Source organism: Pygocentrus nattereri, chromosome 2, assembly GCF_015220715.1.
Source record: "Pygocentrus nattereri isolate fPygNat1 chromosome 2, fPygNat1.pri, whole genome shotgun sequence".
NCBI classification, from domain to species: Eukaryota; Metazoa; Chordata; class Actinopteri; order Characiformes; family Serrasalmidae; genus Pygocentrus; species Pygocentrus nattereri.
In genome coordinates this window covers 13,693,561-13,707,212 of record NC_051212.1, presented here as the reverse complement: position 1 = coordinate 13,707,212, position 13,652 = coordinate 13,693,561, and the positions used below count along the sequence as shown (strand labels likewise).

Sequence of the window (13,652 nt, the reverse complement as noted above, 5' to 3'; positions counted from 1 at the left end):
TGGCTGGAAGTGTGGAAGAATTTCAATTTGCTATTCACCTTTCTCAATTATTATGGAAACATCTACAGGTCATTACTCACCATCGCCTGTCCCTCTGTCCATGGATGGTGTCCTGTTGATGGAGGGAGTCGTGTGGATGAGGTCATCTAAGCCTTGACTGACTGTGGACTTTCTTGTTGTCCTCAGCAGTCTGTAATAGTCTTCTTCAATATCCTGTTAGACAGAAACAAGCAAAATGAATAAGAACCTGAGGGAACAACATTGTTGCATGTTCTATGCTTGCAGCTGTACAAGAAAATTTTGAGAACCCAGCTCTAGCTGTGGAAGCCTATGGGTTTTTTTGTGTCATATTTTACTTTATAACCACCAAAATATAAAGGAAAATGATTAAACTATTAATTTAGAGTGCATTCAAACAAATCTACAGTATGTGTTTACTGCATCTGTGGTTACCCGAAGCTGGTGTAACTTTTTCATCATCTCCTCAATTGTTTGAAAAATCTCATTCACGTTCTTTATCACATGTCGCTGTCTGCTGGCCCACGATTGGCTGAGCCCATGACTCAGTGTCTCTGGATGCGATTCGTTATTTGGTGACCGGCAAGGGGTCTCTTGCTCTTCATCCTCTTGATCTGAGGACAATGATGTCACTTCCTGTGCTTGGCTGGCAGCCTCTGCAGTGCTCAGATCTTTGACCTCATCTGTGCTGCTCTCTTCTGTAAGAGCACCCATCTGGTCTTTGGGCATCACTAGGTAGAACATGTTCCCTAGAAACAGAAACAGCCACACAAATGTAAAACAAAAAGCACAATACAACGCAAACCCAAGAATTTGTACTGAACAAGGTAAATATACTCAGTATAGGAAATGTAATAGGTATGTAATGATCATGAGTGTTTCTTTAATAATCCTTTAAGTTAGGCCTGCTGGTAACAGAGCCCTCTTATTCTTGTGACTGTCACAACCAACAACAGCCAATGGGTGAACTGGATTTTGACATTGACTTTGGAATTTACATTTGAATTACATTTTATTTTTCTTTCCCCTCAAAGGTTATTTTACATGCACAGCAATAACAGGAATGATCCAGTAATTTTGTCATGGGTCCTGATACTAGAAACGGGAGAAAAACACTTTAATAGTGTGTTTTATAGTGTTTTGAAGCTTATTCTTTGTTAAACAAAATAAAATGATAAAGTGCAGTTCAGTAAAAGTTTTAGTTGTACTACACCGACATCTATAACTTGGGCCACAAACCTGCAACTAATCCATTAATAAACAACTATGTAAGTACCACAAACTTCTTGATGAGAACCAAGCGCAGCTCAACAGTCACATTTCTGTAACAGTCTCAGTTATGCTGAATACAATCAATGTGATATTAATGTGGGATATCACATCACCAAATGTCTAAAGTTCAGTTAGGTTTGCATGTGGAAATACTAGTTCATTGCTATGGTTTGCATAAAATGGCAATAAAGTATTTTTTTTTAAATGTTATCTCTAGATACAGGCTTACTTTTTCCTTTTGAAAAAGTATTTTTTTAGCTCAAAATAGTCTCAGAATGAATTATCCTTTCATATCTGCAAGGATAACTATGAGCATGATAGATCAATGATATGAAAAATGTTGGAATTAATGAAGGAAACAAAGAATATATGAGAGACAAAGAAAGAGGTAGAAAGAGAACGTACTGTAAGGATCACCCAACAGAACCTCAGAATTGTCTCAATGGGAAATAAATGGGGGTCACAAAGCCGCTGTAGACCAGGGTACATTCCCTTCACTCTGTCATCTGTGTTATTTTTAGACACACCGATTTTAAAAGGTCCAACTTGATACTACGGATGCAGTGATACATGGGCGGACATTTCTCATGTAGATGTTGATACACAAACATTTATAAAATATGGAAAATGGAATTAGATCTATACGGATTAGCGTTACAGAGAAATATACCATTTATTTCAAAAGGGTCACAAGTACAGTATAAATAAATAAGCATTTCAGACATTAGCATAGCAGCCAGCCACCTAATCATTCTGCTTTCTGGACTACAATAAATATATTAAATATTGGTCAGATTTAGACTGTTTTTTTGAAAATATATAAACAATATATTATTATTAAAAAATAAAAAAAAAATAAAATAATTATATATATATATATATATATATATATATATATATATATATATATATATATATATATATATATATATATAAAATCACCCTGCTTGGTACTGGACTGTATTATATGCTTTGCTATTGATGAATCTGCAGCATCATTTCACCCCTCAGTACCATTTCTCTCCAGAAAGACTGAAACTCTGTTGGGCATGATGAGGTATAAATCAGGCATATGGATCCCACCTTTTGACTCAGAAGATTGGTTGGGGTTGACATCAGTGATGTCATCAGGAATAGAAGAAGAGCCCGCACCCACAGCTGCGCACGAAAGACAGGTTGGAGAGAGAGTGTGTGTGTGTGTGTGTGTGTGTGTTTGTGTGTGCATGTATGTGTAGGCATGTGTGTGTGTGTGTGTGGGTGTGGGTGAGAAAGGCAAATATATATACACAGTGATATAGAGAATTTGTGGTAGAATTAGTGTGTGGCACCAACAGTGCGTGTGTTAAAGTGGTTGTGCACACAATAGAAGGCAGACATCAAGTAATGCAGAAGAGTTCATGTGAGTGATAAAGTGCGTGTGACAATATGTGTGTGTGCACGCATGTGTGTGTTGCAGAAAAGCAGTGGGGAAAGACGGAAAAGTGGATTAAAATTACAGCTTAATTACAGATAGCTTTGAGCACATGCAGAGGGAGGGGGAGAGGAGAGTGAGGGAGACAGAAAGAGAGCAAAAACAAAAGTTAACATAGTTTGTACACACTGCACTGATATTTATTTGTGCTTTGTTGGGCTTCACATATGCAGTTTAAAAGTCAAGTTGACTAAGCTCTAATTCCAAGGTTACATCACCTATGCGCTTAACAGCACTTGTTATATTTTGTGCTTCATAAAAGGCCACACATTCTCAATGTGCAGGCAGGCACATACACAGCAATACTGTTGTAACATAAGCAAAAATGTGGTTTGGTGCTTTTGTTGAAACAAACATGAACGTCCTCAAAAAAGACGTACAGAAGACAATATGTTGCTCAAAAATGTATAAATGTATCTTTCAGCATTAGGAGTGCCATCACAGATGTTCAAGTTATGCATGCTATGGGCACTAATATACTCCTATACCATGACAGTCTCTGGCTTTTGAACATTATGCTGGTATCAATCTAGACAGTTTTCTTGGCTCTACAGCAAACATCAATTATTTCCATAAACAATCTAAAAAGGTGGTATGGTCAGACCACAATACACATTTCCACTGTGCATCAGTCCACTTCTGATTAGCTCAAGCCCAGAGAAGTCAGCAGTGTTTCTGGATGTTGTTGACATTCTATAGTGTATAGACTTCTATAGTGTACAGTACAGTTGCAACTGGCATTTGTGAATGCAGTGACAAGCATTTGACAACAGTTTATCGACAACAGTTTATCAAAGTATTCCCTTGAGAGAGTCCATGTGGTGACATCCATCACAGAAACACACAGCTTTAATGCACGGCTGTCTGGGGGATCGAAGGTCACAGGCACAGAGCTGTGCCTTTCAGCTTTGCCCTTTATGCAATTCTCCAGACTAAAAGCCCATAAAGTGTTATTTGAACCAGACCTAGAGTTGTGTGTTTGTAGTGGTAATGCCTTTGCACTACATTAGTTCTGTACCTCTATCAGTGTGTAAATGCTTGGTCTGACATCAAGGTATGCTGAACTACACCGTATGTGGAGGGTAACTGACTGTTTACACATTTGCACAGCCAGAGGTGTCATATACCTGTGCATACATGTAGTTTTAATACATACAGCCATATAAATAAACACATTATTATTATATATCTCTCTCTTGCACATGATATATCTGTAGGATACAACTGTACACTGGCATATGCATTTACATGTTTATATCTAACTTTATTACCATTTCACTCCTTTTACTTTTTTTCTTTTCTTTTTTATTTACTTTGGAGTCAACAATTCATGCAGCTGCATCACTACAATTTCCCAACAGGGATCAATAAAGTGTTCTCTAAAGTTCTATCATGATCAAGAAAGATTATAGATGAATATAAGTAAATCGATCACTGAAAGGCACTTATTAAGTGCTCACCTTTCCTCACAACCTGCACAGTCTGCTGCACCACCTCCAGTGGTGGCGTATCTACTTGATCTTCCATCGGCTGGCTGGGGCTTTCTCTGAAAGTAGGCTCAGACACTTCTGGCCCTGCTTGATCTGTGAATGGACTCCTCTCATTGGCTGTCTCGTTTGTAGGCGTGTCATCTGAATCTTGGCTCCACCCATCATCAAGGTCTCGGAAGATCAGCTGTCTGAGTGTCTCCACTGGGAGAAAGCATAGAAACAGAGAACAAGGGTGACCTTCAGAACAAAAGTTCAAAAGAATAAAAATCTAGTTAAACAAACAGGACAATCTCTAACCGTCTCGAAGCGCAGACTCTGCAATTTCAGCTCGCTCTCCCAAGTAGCCGTGCCCATCGGGATGAAGGAAGACTCCTGATTGGTCAGTTGGGGTTGTGGGCGTGAGAACACTTTCATCATCACTCTGTGAATCTCTCTCCATAGAGCCAGACTCTTCCGTTAACGAACCATCTACAGAAGAAGACAAGAATCACAAAACGTTAGCCAGAAGAGCAAGGTCCTTGACTTTATATTCAAGTTTGACAACTTCCACAACTGCTGAATTTCTCTTTGTACCACAGCATGACACTCTGCATTTTGTTATTACCGCAAAAAAAATACAACCCATAAGACCACAGACATTGATGGTAGGTGGCATAATGCTTGTTTTTCTTAAAGATTTGAGACTGACTCTTTCTCAATGTAAATTTCAGACAAACATTAATCATTTGATACTTCTGCCAATATTACTAGCCTGGTCTTCTTTTTAACTTCACAACTTTTAGCCTAAAAACAATGAGCTATGAAGAGTTAGCAGACACCAAAGGTAATTCAGTCACTGAATGATGTTAAAAGTTTTAGTCCACTAAATCTGTATGAGTGCGAAAGGAACTTGAGATTGATGTGTGTGATGCTTATCACATATGTGGTATAGCTGTATATTGTACTCTCTGTTACGTGGCATCTTCAGTGTACAGTTAACTTTAAATAGGGTTATCTGAATCTGAAATTCAGTCAGACTGTTTAGGAAGGAAAACACTAATCTTGGTGAAACTGTAACCTGCCAGGAACTGAGTTTGAGATCCCATCACTAGGCCTTACCTAATTGACTAACATGGTTACCATGGTATCGCAGAACAGCAGACCTAGAAGAGGAGAGATGGGGTTCAATCAATAACAGTTTACTGAAATCAGTCTTCTTTGAAGAGCACTAGAGGATAGCATTGTTTAGAAATGTCCACAACACTGGAGCACTTACGGAGCTGGCGATCCTTGTTTGGTGGTCCCCGTGCCTCCAGAGGCCAAGGAGATTGTCTTTTCTAAAAGGTCTTTCCAGCTGTGAAAACAGTGCCATTCAGTGTTCAGTTCCTGCTTCCCTAAAGGCACTGCAACAGCTACTTAGTAAACCACTGAAAATGTAGTAAAACTGCACTTACGTGTTTTTCTCAGACGAAGTCCCAGCCACCAATTCGTATATCTGTCTCTCTGAGGTACTGATCACATACAGGGCCTTGTTATCTAGAGGACATGAAAAGTAGCAGACAACCAATCAAATAAACAAAACAAACTACTCAAAAACAATTTCTAACTGAGACCTTGTCTCTTAAAAATTCAGTCTGGACAGAAGGACTTGCTCTGAGACGGTGATACGTTGTTAATATTACTCAGTCATTACACAACTGAAAATGCGTTTTGAACATTCATAAGCAAACATGTTTAAATGAAAAATCCTAACTATCCCAAAGCAAACTGCATTCAATGCTATAGGAAAAGGATTTATTTATATATATTTAAAAACAAACAAACAAACAAACAAACAAAAAAACCACACCACCACACTTCAGAACCTTCTGCGCGCGCACACACACACACACACACACACACACCTGTAGCCACGGATCTAACGAGGGAGGAGTCGAGGCGGACCACAGGGCAAAATGGGGCTTTGAGGTCCGTGTTCCCGCCTCCAACACCACCTAGCGAACGGGACGGACAGCGCAGAATGAAACGGTCATCTGGAGCCTTCTGGAGGAGCACCAACAGGTCCGAGAGCAGTAGAGCCTGAATCTCTGCAATACACAAGCATATCTTGCATGAGAAAATAATCTGAGAGCAACTATATCATATGACACACACACACACACACACACACACACACACACACACACACACACACACACACACACACACACACAGTGACAACATTGCACAAAATGGCCAATACACTGTCTACTTTGATGTCTTACCTATAGCTTTGTCTTTACTGACTTTCCATGTCAGGGGACCTTCATGGATCATTCTCTTAGTGGTCAAGTCCAGATTCTAGAGAGAGAGGGAGGAAAAGAGAGAAAAGGAGAGAAAATGAGAGAGAGGGAGAGAGAGGAAGAGGGACATTTTGAATGTGTTGGTACAATCTTTGCTAAACTCACTGAAACAGTAACATTGTAACTAAAACAATGGAGAGAAAGGGGCACATGCTCTACTGACTGGCTCATATTTAGATTAACAACACAGCATGAGGGAAAGTAAACAGACACCATGATAATATATTATCAGTAATAACACAAGCTTGTATTTTCTACTTCTTTAAAAAAATCATCTTGAACTTACTATTTATATTTGCACAGTTAAGTACGTACATCACTGTGTGCAGGTAGGCAGGTGCATATTTAGATAAACAGTCAAATACTGAATGTGAAGGAGGTAAATATATTAACGCACCCAGATACACACATTTTTTTAAAGCTTACAGATAACCCAGACTACTGTAGACTCAAACAGAGATTGGTCTGGTCTTTGCATGCTTTAATTAAGGAAAAAATGCTTTAGGCGACAGTAACAATTGTATAGCACTACATTATAGTGTAACAGATGTATATACTGTAGATATAGTACAAAATTTGTATTATAAGATTTGTAAGCACTGTACCCATCACAGCACATGATGAGTCAGGTGCATCAGATTTGCAGAATTTACCCAATCAAAAAGCAGATATTGCTTGCAAGATTAGAGTCTACAACTCGAAGTTCAAGACATTCACTTCACTTTTCGAACATTTCTGTGTGATATATAAGGACTGTGGCAAAAGCCCATTTATAAACCCAATTGTTTAAAAAATATGAGGGGAAATATTTGTTTCAAATGTTAAATGTACTGAAATGGCTGATGTTATAATCTACAACCTCAGCTCTCCAAATCTGAAACTTGAGTTTAATCTTATCCACACTTAGACACTATTAGTTCAATTACACATACCTCATTAACTTTATGATTATTCAAAATAAAAAGTCTTAATTACATCAATTTTGACTTGCCATGACTGAATTTCAAATGGATTTTGCAGGGATTACCCTTGTAACACCACGGGCATAACGTCCATCACTGTGCTTTGACTAAAGGAAACAAAGCTCTGATCTATCAAGAGCTTCCAAAGATGATAATTAGCTGGAGCTGGTGTGGCATGTTGTGGTTGGAGCTAGATCTCCAGGGTCAGGATCAATAACCACTCCTAAAGCAGAACAATTTTAAATTATCATTACTAACTGATTAACAGACTAATAATACAGGTTCTTACCTTGTTTTGGCAATAAAGTAAAACAGCCAACAGAGTAACTCGGAACCGATTAAGTTACTGAGTAAGGGTGAAAATGCATGCACGTATATGAGAACTGGGAGTGAATAATTAATATTTCATGTTGGTGCTTTAAAATAGGAGACACCATGTGGCAGACAGATGGCAGCCAGGAAATAAAGTGGTACCTTGAACTGTGCTGCAACAGGACTGGCGAGTCTCTCCAGAGGCGATAAGTCCAGCCTGCGCTGATATTGGTAGAGCCGTTGCCGATGCTCTGTCTCCCTGACAACCTCATTGACAGTCTGCAGTATGCCACGGCAACATGCTTGTGCCCTCTGCAATGGCTGAAGGTCTGGGGAACTGGCTGTATGAGAGAATATGCTACAGTTATTCTTGATGTATGAGTATCTAACTTTACATCGCCTGACAAAATGTTGTACCAGCAGAGAAAAGCTATAGAGGACCATGTTTGGGTACACACTGAGTCTATGTGATTGCCCAAAGGGTCTGATGACATTTAGTAGAGCAAGCTATTTTGAGCTAAGTGTGAGAGTCTGAGTGCATCTCACTAATGCTTTATCATCTGTTTGTGTGATAATAGTATCTAGCGGGTAGTTTCATGCGTATGGAATTTTCCCCTCATGTACTGAGCACAAGTCAGATACCACCTTTTGTTTATTTAATGTCCAAATTGGCCATTAAGTATAAGTTCGTTTTTTCTGCGTCAGGGAAAACACATATTTAACAGAAAATTACACAGACACCAATATCCAGCCCTTGGGTATTTTGTGTGTGCACTCGCTGCCTTCATTAATGCTGTGCTTTAGGTTTTTTTTTTTTAAAGAATATGTGCAGAGTTCTGAAAACATCAACAGCTTCTTTGTTTGATTTGTAATTTTCCACTTTTATTTTTGCGTTTCTTTTCTCAGGGAGGGCTTCCTGGCAGCTGCACATCCTTTCAGACTCATAGCGCCGAGTTGTCTTCTGGCAGTGGAAGGATGGACACACACGTGTGGATTTTTTTCCACGTCTGAAGTAAAAGAGGAGCTTGATTTTCTTCTTTTTCACCCAAAGATGAAAGCTTTTGATACCGTTTACCCGATGAGAACAGTGTTGGTGGTCTACTAGGTCTTGCACATTTGCCACCGTTTCTTTTAATCCGTTTTGAAACCATCTGTTTTCACTCATTTCCTTTGACTTTTTCTTACACAAGTGGATTGTCTTAATATCTAACCTGATCAGAAATATCTCTTGAAAAGTGAACAGCATGTACTTAATAGTTGTTTTGAACTAAATAAATGAATTTCCACAGCACTATAGCACATTGTTTTATTTTAGCTTTTGTGCATTTACTAATGGCAACAGTGTATGTATGCATTTTGTTTACCTTCTGTGTATTTAATGATGTTATCCAGCAAGAGGGGGTATTTGGTGAGTCGCTGCATCTCGGACACTAGCAAGTCTTTCAACTGGAGCCGTCTGCAGTGGGGACTGGCCTCACACTCCTAACAATACAAAATCAAAACTCATTCAAATGGCAAAACGCTAACTTTTAAAGGTATTAACAGATCATTAATCAATAAATTAGCAAGAACTAAACTAATAGATGAAGTAACTTCGTGTGGGATGCTTTAAATGTGAAAGTCTTGTGAGTAAACGTGCAGACAATGATGGCTTCAAACCGTTGAAAAACATTTCCAAGCTAGCTGGTGTTTAATGTGAGACCTAATATTACCTACTGGGTTTAAATCAGGCCAAAACCATAGTAGAATGTATGGCTATAGTAAAAAACAATTATAAATATATTTTTATAAATGAATCAAGGCACAAAGAATGCATAACGACTCTTAACGCATTAACATAAGGATCCAATCAAATCTGTGTAAAGATTTGTGTCCTAAAGAACCTCATTAAAACAGTTAATAGCCACAAATTTACCTGTATAAGGTGAGCAAAGCGTGGGTCTTTGCGTTGTTTGTTCTTAATGAGCTCCAGTGCCTGACTCTGCTGACTGCACATATGAGACACGTGATCTTGGAACTCCTCTCCTTCGGCATCCTCAAACTAACACACAACCAAACACAAAGGAAAAAACACTATTAAAAGGAAATTTTGCCAAACGTTTAATAATATCTGAAGTTTTATATAAGTAATGTTTCATAAGTAATGCTGATAATGGTAAAATAGTGGGAAATCTAAAATGCAATTACGTCTTCATTGAGGACTCTATTGTGCCTCCCAACACCCTGAATGCATCCCTTCATTATGGATTTATAAAAATAAGCTTTAGGTTACAATCGTATCTTAGAACTAGCAAAAAACACTTTCGCCATCAGGCAATGTCATCATACATTGAACTTTGTGAGGTAGCTTTTAGAAGCATTAAACTCTTAAAGATGTCTAACCATCTAGACATCTGGTACGCTTCTCTAGAATGGAGCATTTCACATCAAACCAATCTGAATGACTTAGTTTACAAGTTAACTATTTGATTGCATAGACATTCAGAACAAAACAGTGGAACACCCCTTCAACAACAATTACTTAATCAACCGTACAAAAAAATCCATATCAGGTAAAGCAATGTCTAAACCGCATGCACTGAAGTGAAAGAAAGGAGAGAAAGATGTACAGGGAGAAACACTACTCACTCTAGCTAGCATGATTTCTCCAATGCCTTGGACTATAGGAGATTCCCTCAGCTTCTTCATCGACTCATACAGGTTCGCTGCAATGCAAATACATCACTGATTATAAAATTATACATTCCAATGATGTTTCACATGAATTTTCGTTTTCCAAATGAAAACAACATAAAAGTTCAATAAACTTTCAATCAACAGACAACATGAAGGACAGTAATTAAAAACAATATATGAACATTTGGGGCTGTGATGGCAGCTACTACAAGGAATTTTCACTCAAGTTTGAAAATTCCTCACAGCTTACATTTATCTCTTCTTTTCCAATAAGACAATATTGCTTGGATTAACAGGACCACCACTGTGCAATGAGACCTTTTGACTGAGACCTTGGCTGAAAATGAGGATTCCAACAAGGGTCTGTACGTGTCTGGTAAACAGTCATAGACCCTGTTTACAGTTGCTCACTTCAAGTGACTAGTATCTGGATTGTATCCTGATTAGACTTGAGCCACATGCAATTACACTTGGTAATCAAATGCATCTCTGGTTAATAGGACTGAAATGTTTGTGTTTATCCATTCAGCCACTTTGTCTGCAGTTTGTTTTGCATAACAGTGTCTGTCCATATTGCTGTTAAGCATTTAGTTTCGTCCAATCCCCAACTATGTGCGTCTTCCATGTTAGTCTTTCTCTCGGACATAAATAACGTGCCCAGTGACGTACTGCACGGGGAGGAGCGTCAGTTGTGCTGGGAGGGGTTTTGGCTGTCAAATGTGTTTGAGAGACAGATGTGTTTACCCTGCTGTAACATGTGGCTCAAATGAATCTTAGACCACCCCCGTAGAGGTTTGAGTGAATGGATTTATATCCATTTTAAATGAATCTTTGGTGCATTTACACTTGCATTTCTATGTACCTTGGCCTCATCCAGATACACTATAGTTCCAAAAGTATACACTCACCCATCCAAATAACTGAATTCAGGTGTTCCAATCACCATGGCTACAGGTGTATAAAACCAAGCACCTAGGCCTGCTGACTGCTTCTACAGACATTTGTGAAATGGGTCGCTCTCAGAAGCTCAGGGAATTCCAGCGTGTTACCATGATAGGATGCCACCTGTGCAACAAGTCCAATCATGAAATGTCCTTGCTGCTAAATATTCCACAGTTAACTGTCAGTGGGATTATAGCATAGTGGAAGTGATTGGGAATGACAGCAACTCAGCTACGAAGTAGTAGGTGCAGAGGTTGCCAACTTTCTGCAGAGTCAGTTGCTACAGACCTTCAAACTTCACGTGGCTTTCAGATTAGCTCAAGAACAGCGTAGAGAGCTTCATGTAATGGGTTTTCATGGCCGAGCAGCTGACTCCAAGCCTTACATCACCAAGCGCAATGCAAAGAGTCGAATGCAGTGGTGTAAAGCGCCGCCACTGGAGCAGTGGAGACGTGTTCTCTGGAGTGATGAATCACACTTCTCCATCTGGCAATCCGATGGTCCATAAAAACATGGATGAGAGAGTTTGGTGTGGAAGAACTTGACTGGCCTGACAGTCCTGACCTCAACCCGATAGAACACCTTTGGGATGAATTGGACTGGAGACTGCAAGCCAGGACTTCTCGTCCACCATGAGGGTCTTTTCTCACAAATGTGCTTCTGGAAGAACGGTCAAAAATTCCCACAAGCACACTTCTACACTTTGTGGAAAGCCTTCACAGAAGAGTTAAAGCTGTTATAGCTGCAAAGGGTGGGCAGACATCAAATTAAACCCTATGGATTAAGAATGGGATGTCATTCAATTTCATATGCGTGTGAAGGCAGACGGCGAATACTTTTGGTAATATAGTGTATGATCCTGACACTCAAGACGGATGAAATGATCAACAGTAAATCGAGTCACAAAAGCTGGGTGAGACTTTATGCCATGAAGCCATCACAACTTAACTGAAATCCTCTGGAACTCAGTGTCACAAGATTACTCAAGTGTAACATGAGTTATTTAGAACAGTCAGTTTTGTTCCAACTTCTTCCATCATTTCAAGGAAATATGGAGTCATTAGGTTCATTCTATGTAATCATTATTCAGATGTTAAGTAAAATGAGTTTAGTTAAGCATGAAAACAATGCTATTAAAGCAATACTGTTGCATCAGGGCACACAGATCAATTTATCTTAGACATATAAACATACACAACCAAAAACTGACCGTGGAGGTCGTAGACCTGAGGCAGGTTGGGAAAGATGCAGGAAAGTTCCTCTGATGTTAGAACATTCCTCATCTTCTGGAAGAACACTTGATCTAGAACCCTGAGAGTCCGCAGATGAGATGTTTCCGTTGTGAATAACTCTGGAGGGAGATGATGATTTAGGTCTTAAAACCATGCCTGCCATATTCAAAAGACTCTACATAACCTGCAGTCTCAGATTTTCAGAAGTCAGCGTAGGTAAATACCAGGAATTCATCTACATTGGGCACACACTGGTTAATTACTCATTTTAAATCCACTAAATAACAAAAAATGTGTTTCAACAACAAAAATTAAAAATAAAGACTAAAGAGCAGTTTAGGTGATGTATCAAACACAATTTTTCTTTTACAGCAGTATCTGTATTTTTACCATAGATGACGGCTTGTCGCTCAATCTCTCGTGGGCTGAGTAAAGTCAATGTATGTGGCTCAACAGTTTCCTGCCAATTTTGAAAATCAACCATGTCCTCATCTAAAGCAGGAGTGTCTGGCAACAGTGCGAGTGGTGTATCCACACTCCTAGAGACAGAAAACATGGATCAAAACAAAGAGAGTTGCTAATTTACCAACATGCCAAAGCAACAAAAAATTCTATTAATTTTTAGCAAGAGATAAGCGAGTTCACTCATTTCAGTATCAGACCTGCGTCTGGAGCGAGGCGTGTAAGGTGGTGTGGGATTCTCCAGCGACCTGAAAGGAAAAAAGTGAGAAACTATTTCACTCCTCCATTTCTAAACAGTAAAAGTGTAACGATTTTAATATGAACTGAAACAGTATCAAAAGTTAAAAGTATCACTGATATGGTGCTCCAACACTTCTGGGGGCCTAGAAATGACTTAAAGATCAATAGTAGGTACCCAAGTCACCATTAACAGTAACATATGAACATAAAGTCTATACTCAGGCATTCTTTAAATGTACTGAAACAAACTGACT

The 13,652-nt window shown here is 39.0% G+C and overlaps 1 protein-coding gene across 8 annotated transcripts in view; it reads right to left on the bottom strand.

Annotated features, from left to right (window-relative positions):
• Positions 1-13,652, bottom strand: part of arhgef11 (Rho guanine nucleotide exchange factor (GEF) 11) — a 40,207-nt gene that overhangs the window by 3,675 nt on the left and 22,880 nt on the right. For 6 of the 8 annotated variants that reach the window (XM_017713582.2, XM_037545432.1, XM_037545421.1 and 3 more), the window contains 17 exons: positions 13,359-13,406; positions 13,087-13,235; positions 12,675-12,815; positions 10,475-10,551; positions 9,762-9,887; positions 9,211-9,328; positions 8,009-8,187; positions 6,495-6,570; positions 6,135-6,317; positions 5,685-5,766; positions 5,507-5,584; positions 5,350-5,393; positions 4,549-4,719; positions 4,222-4,452; positions 2,374-2,448; positions 454-767; positions 81-213 (listed from right to left, as the gene is read on the bottom strand). In XM_017713582.2, coding sequence (XP_017569071.1) covers positions 81-213; positions 454-767; positions 2,374-2,448; positions 4,222-4,452; positions 4,549-4,719; positions 5,350-5,393; positions 5,507-5,584; positions 5,685-5,766; positions 6,135-6,317; positions 6,495-6,570; positions 8,009-8,187; positions 9,211-9,328; positions 9,762-9,887; positions 10,475-10,551; positions 12,675-12,815; positions 13,087-13,235; positions 13,359-13,406 — 2,225 coding nt within the window. Of the gene's footprint in view, positions 1-80; positions 214-453; positions 768-2,373; positions 2,804-4,221; positions 4,453-4,548; positions 4,720-5,349; positions 5,394-5,506; positions 5,585-5,684; positions 5,767-6,134; positions 6,318-6,494; positions 6,571-8,008; positions 8,188-9,210; positions 9,329-9,761; positions 9,888-10,474; positions 10,552-12,674; positions 12,816-13,086; positions 13,236-13,358; positions 13,407-13,652 lie in introns of those variants that run through there. The other 2 variants (XM_037545440.1, XR_005131530.1) reach the window with 2 other exon arrangements.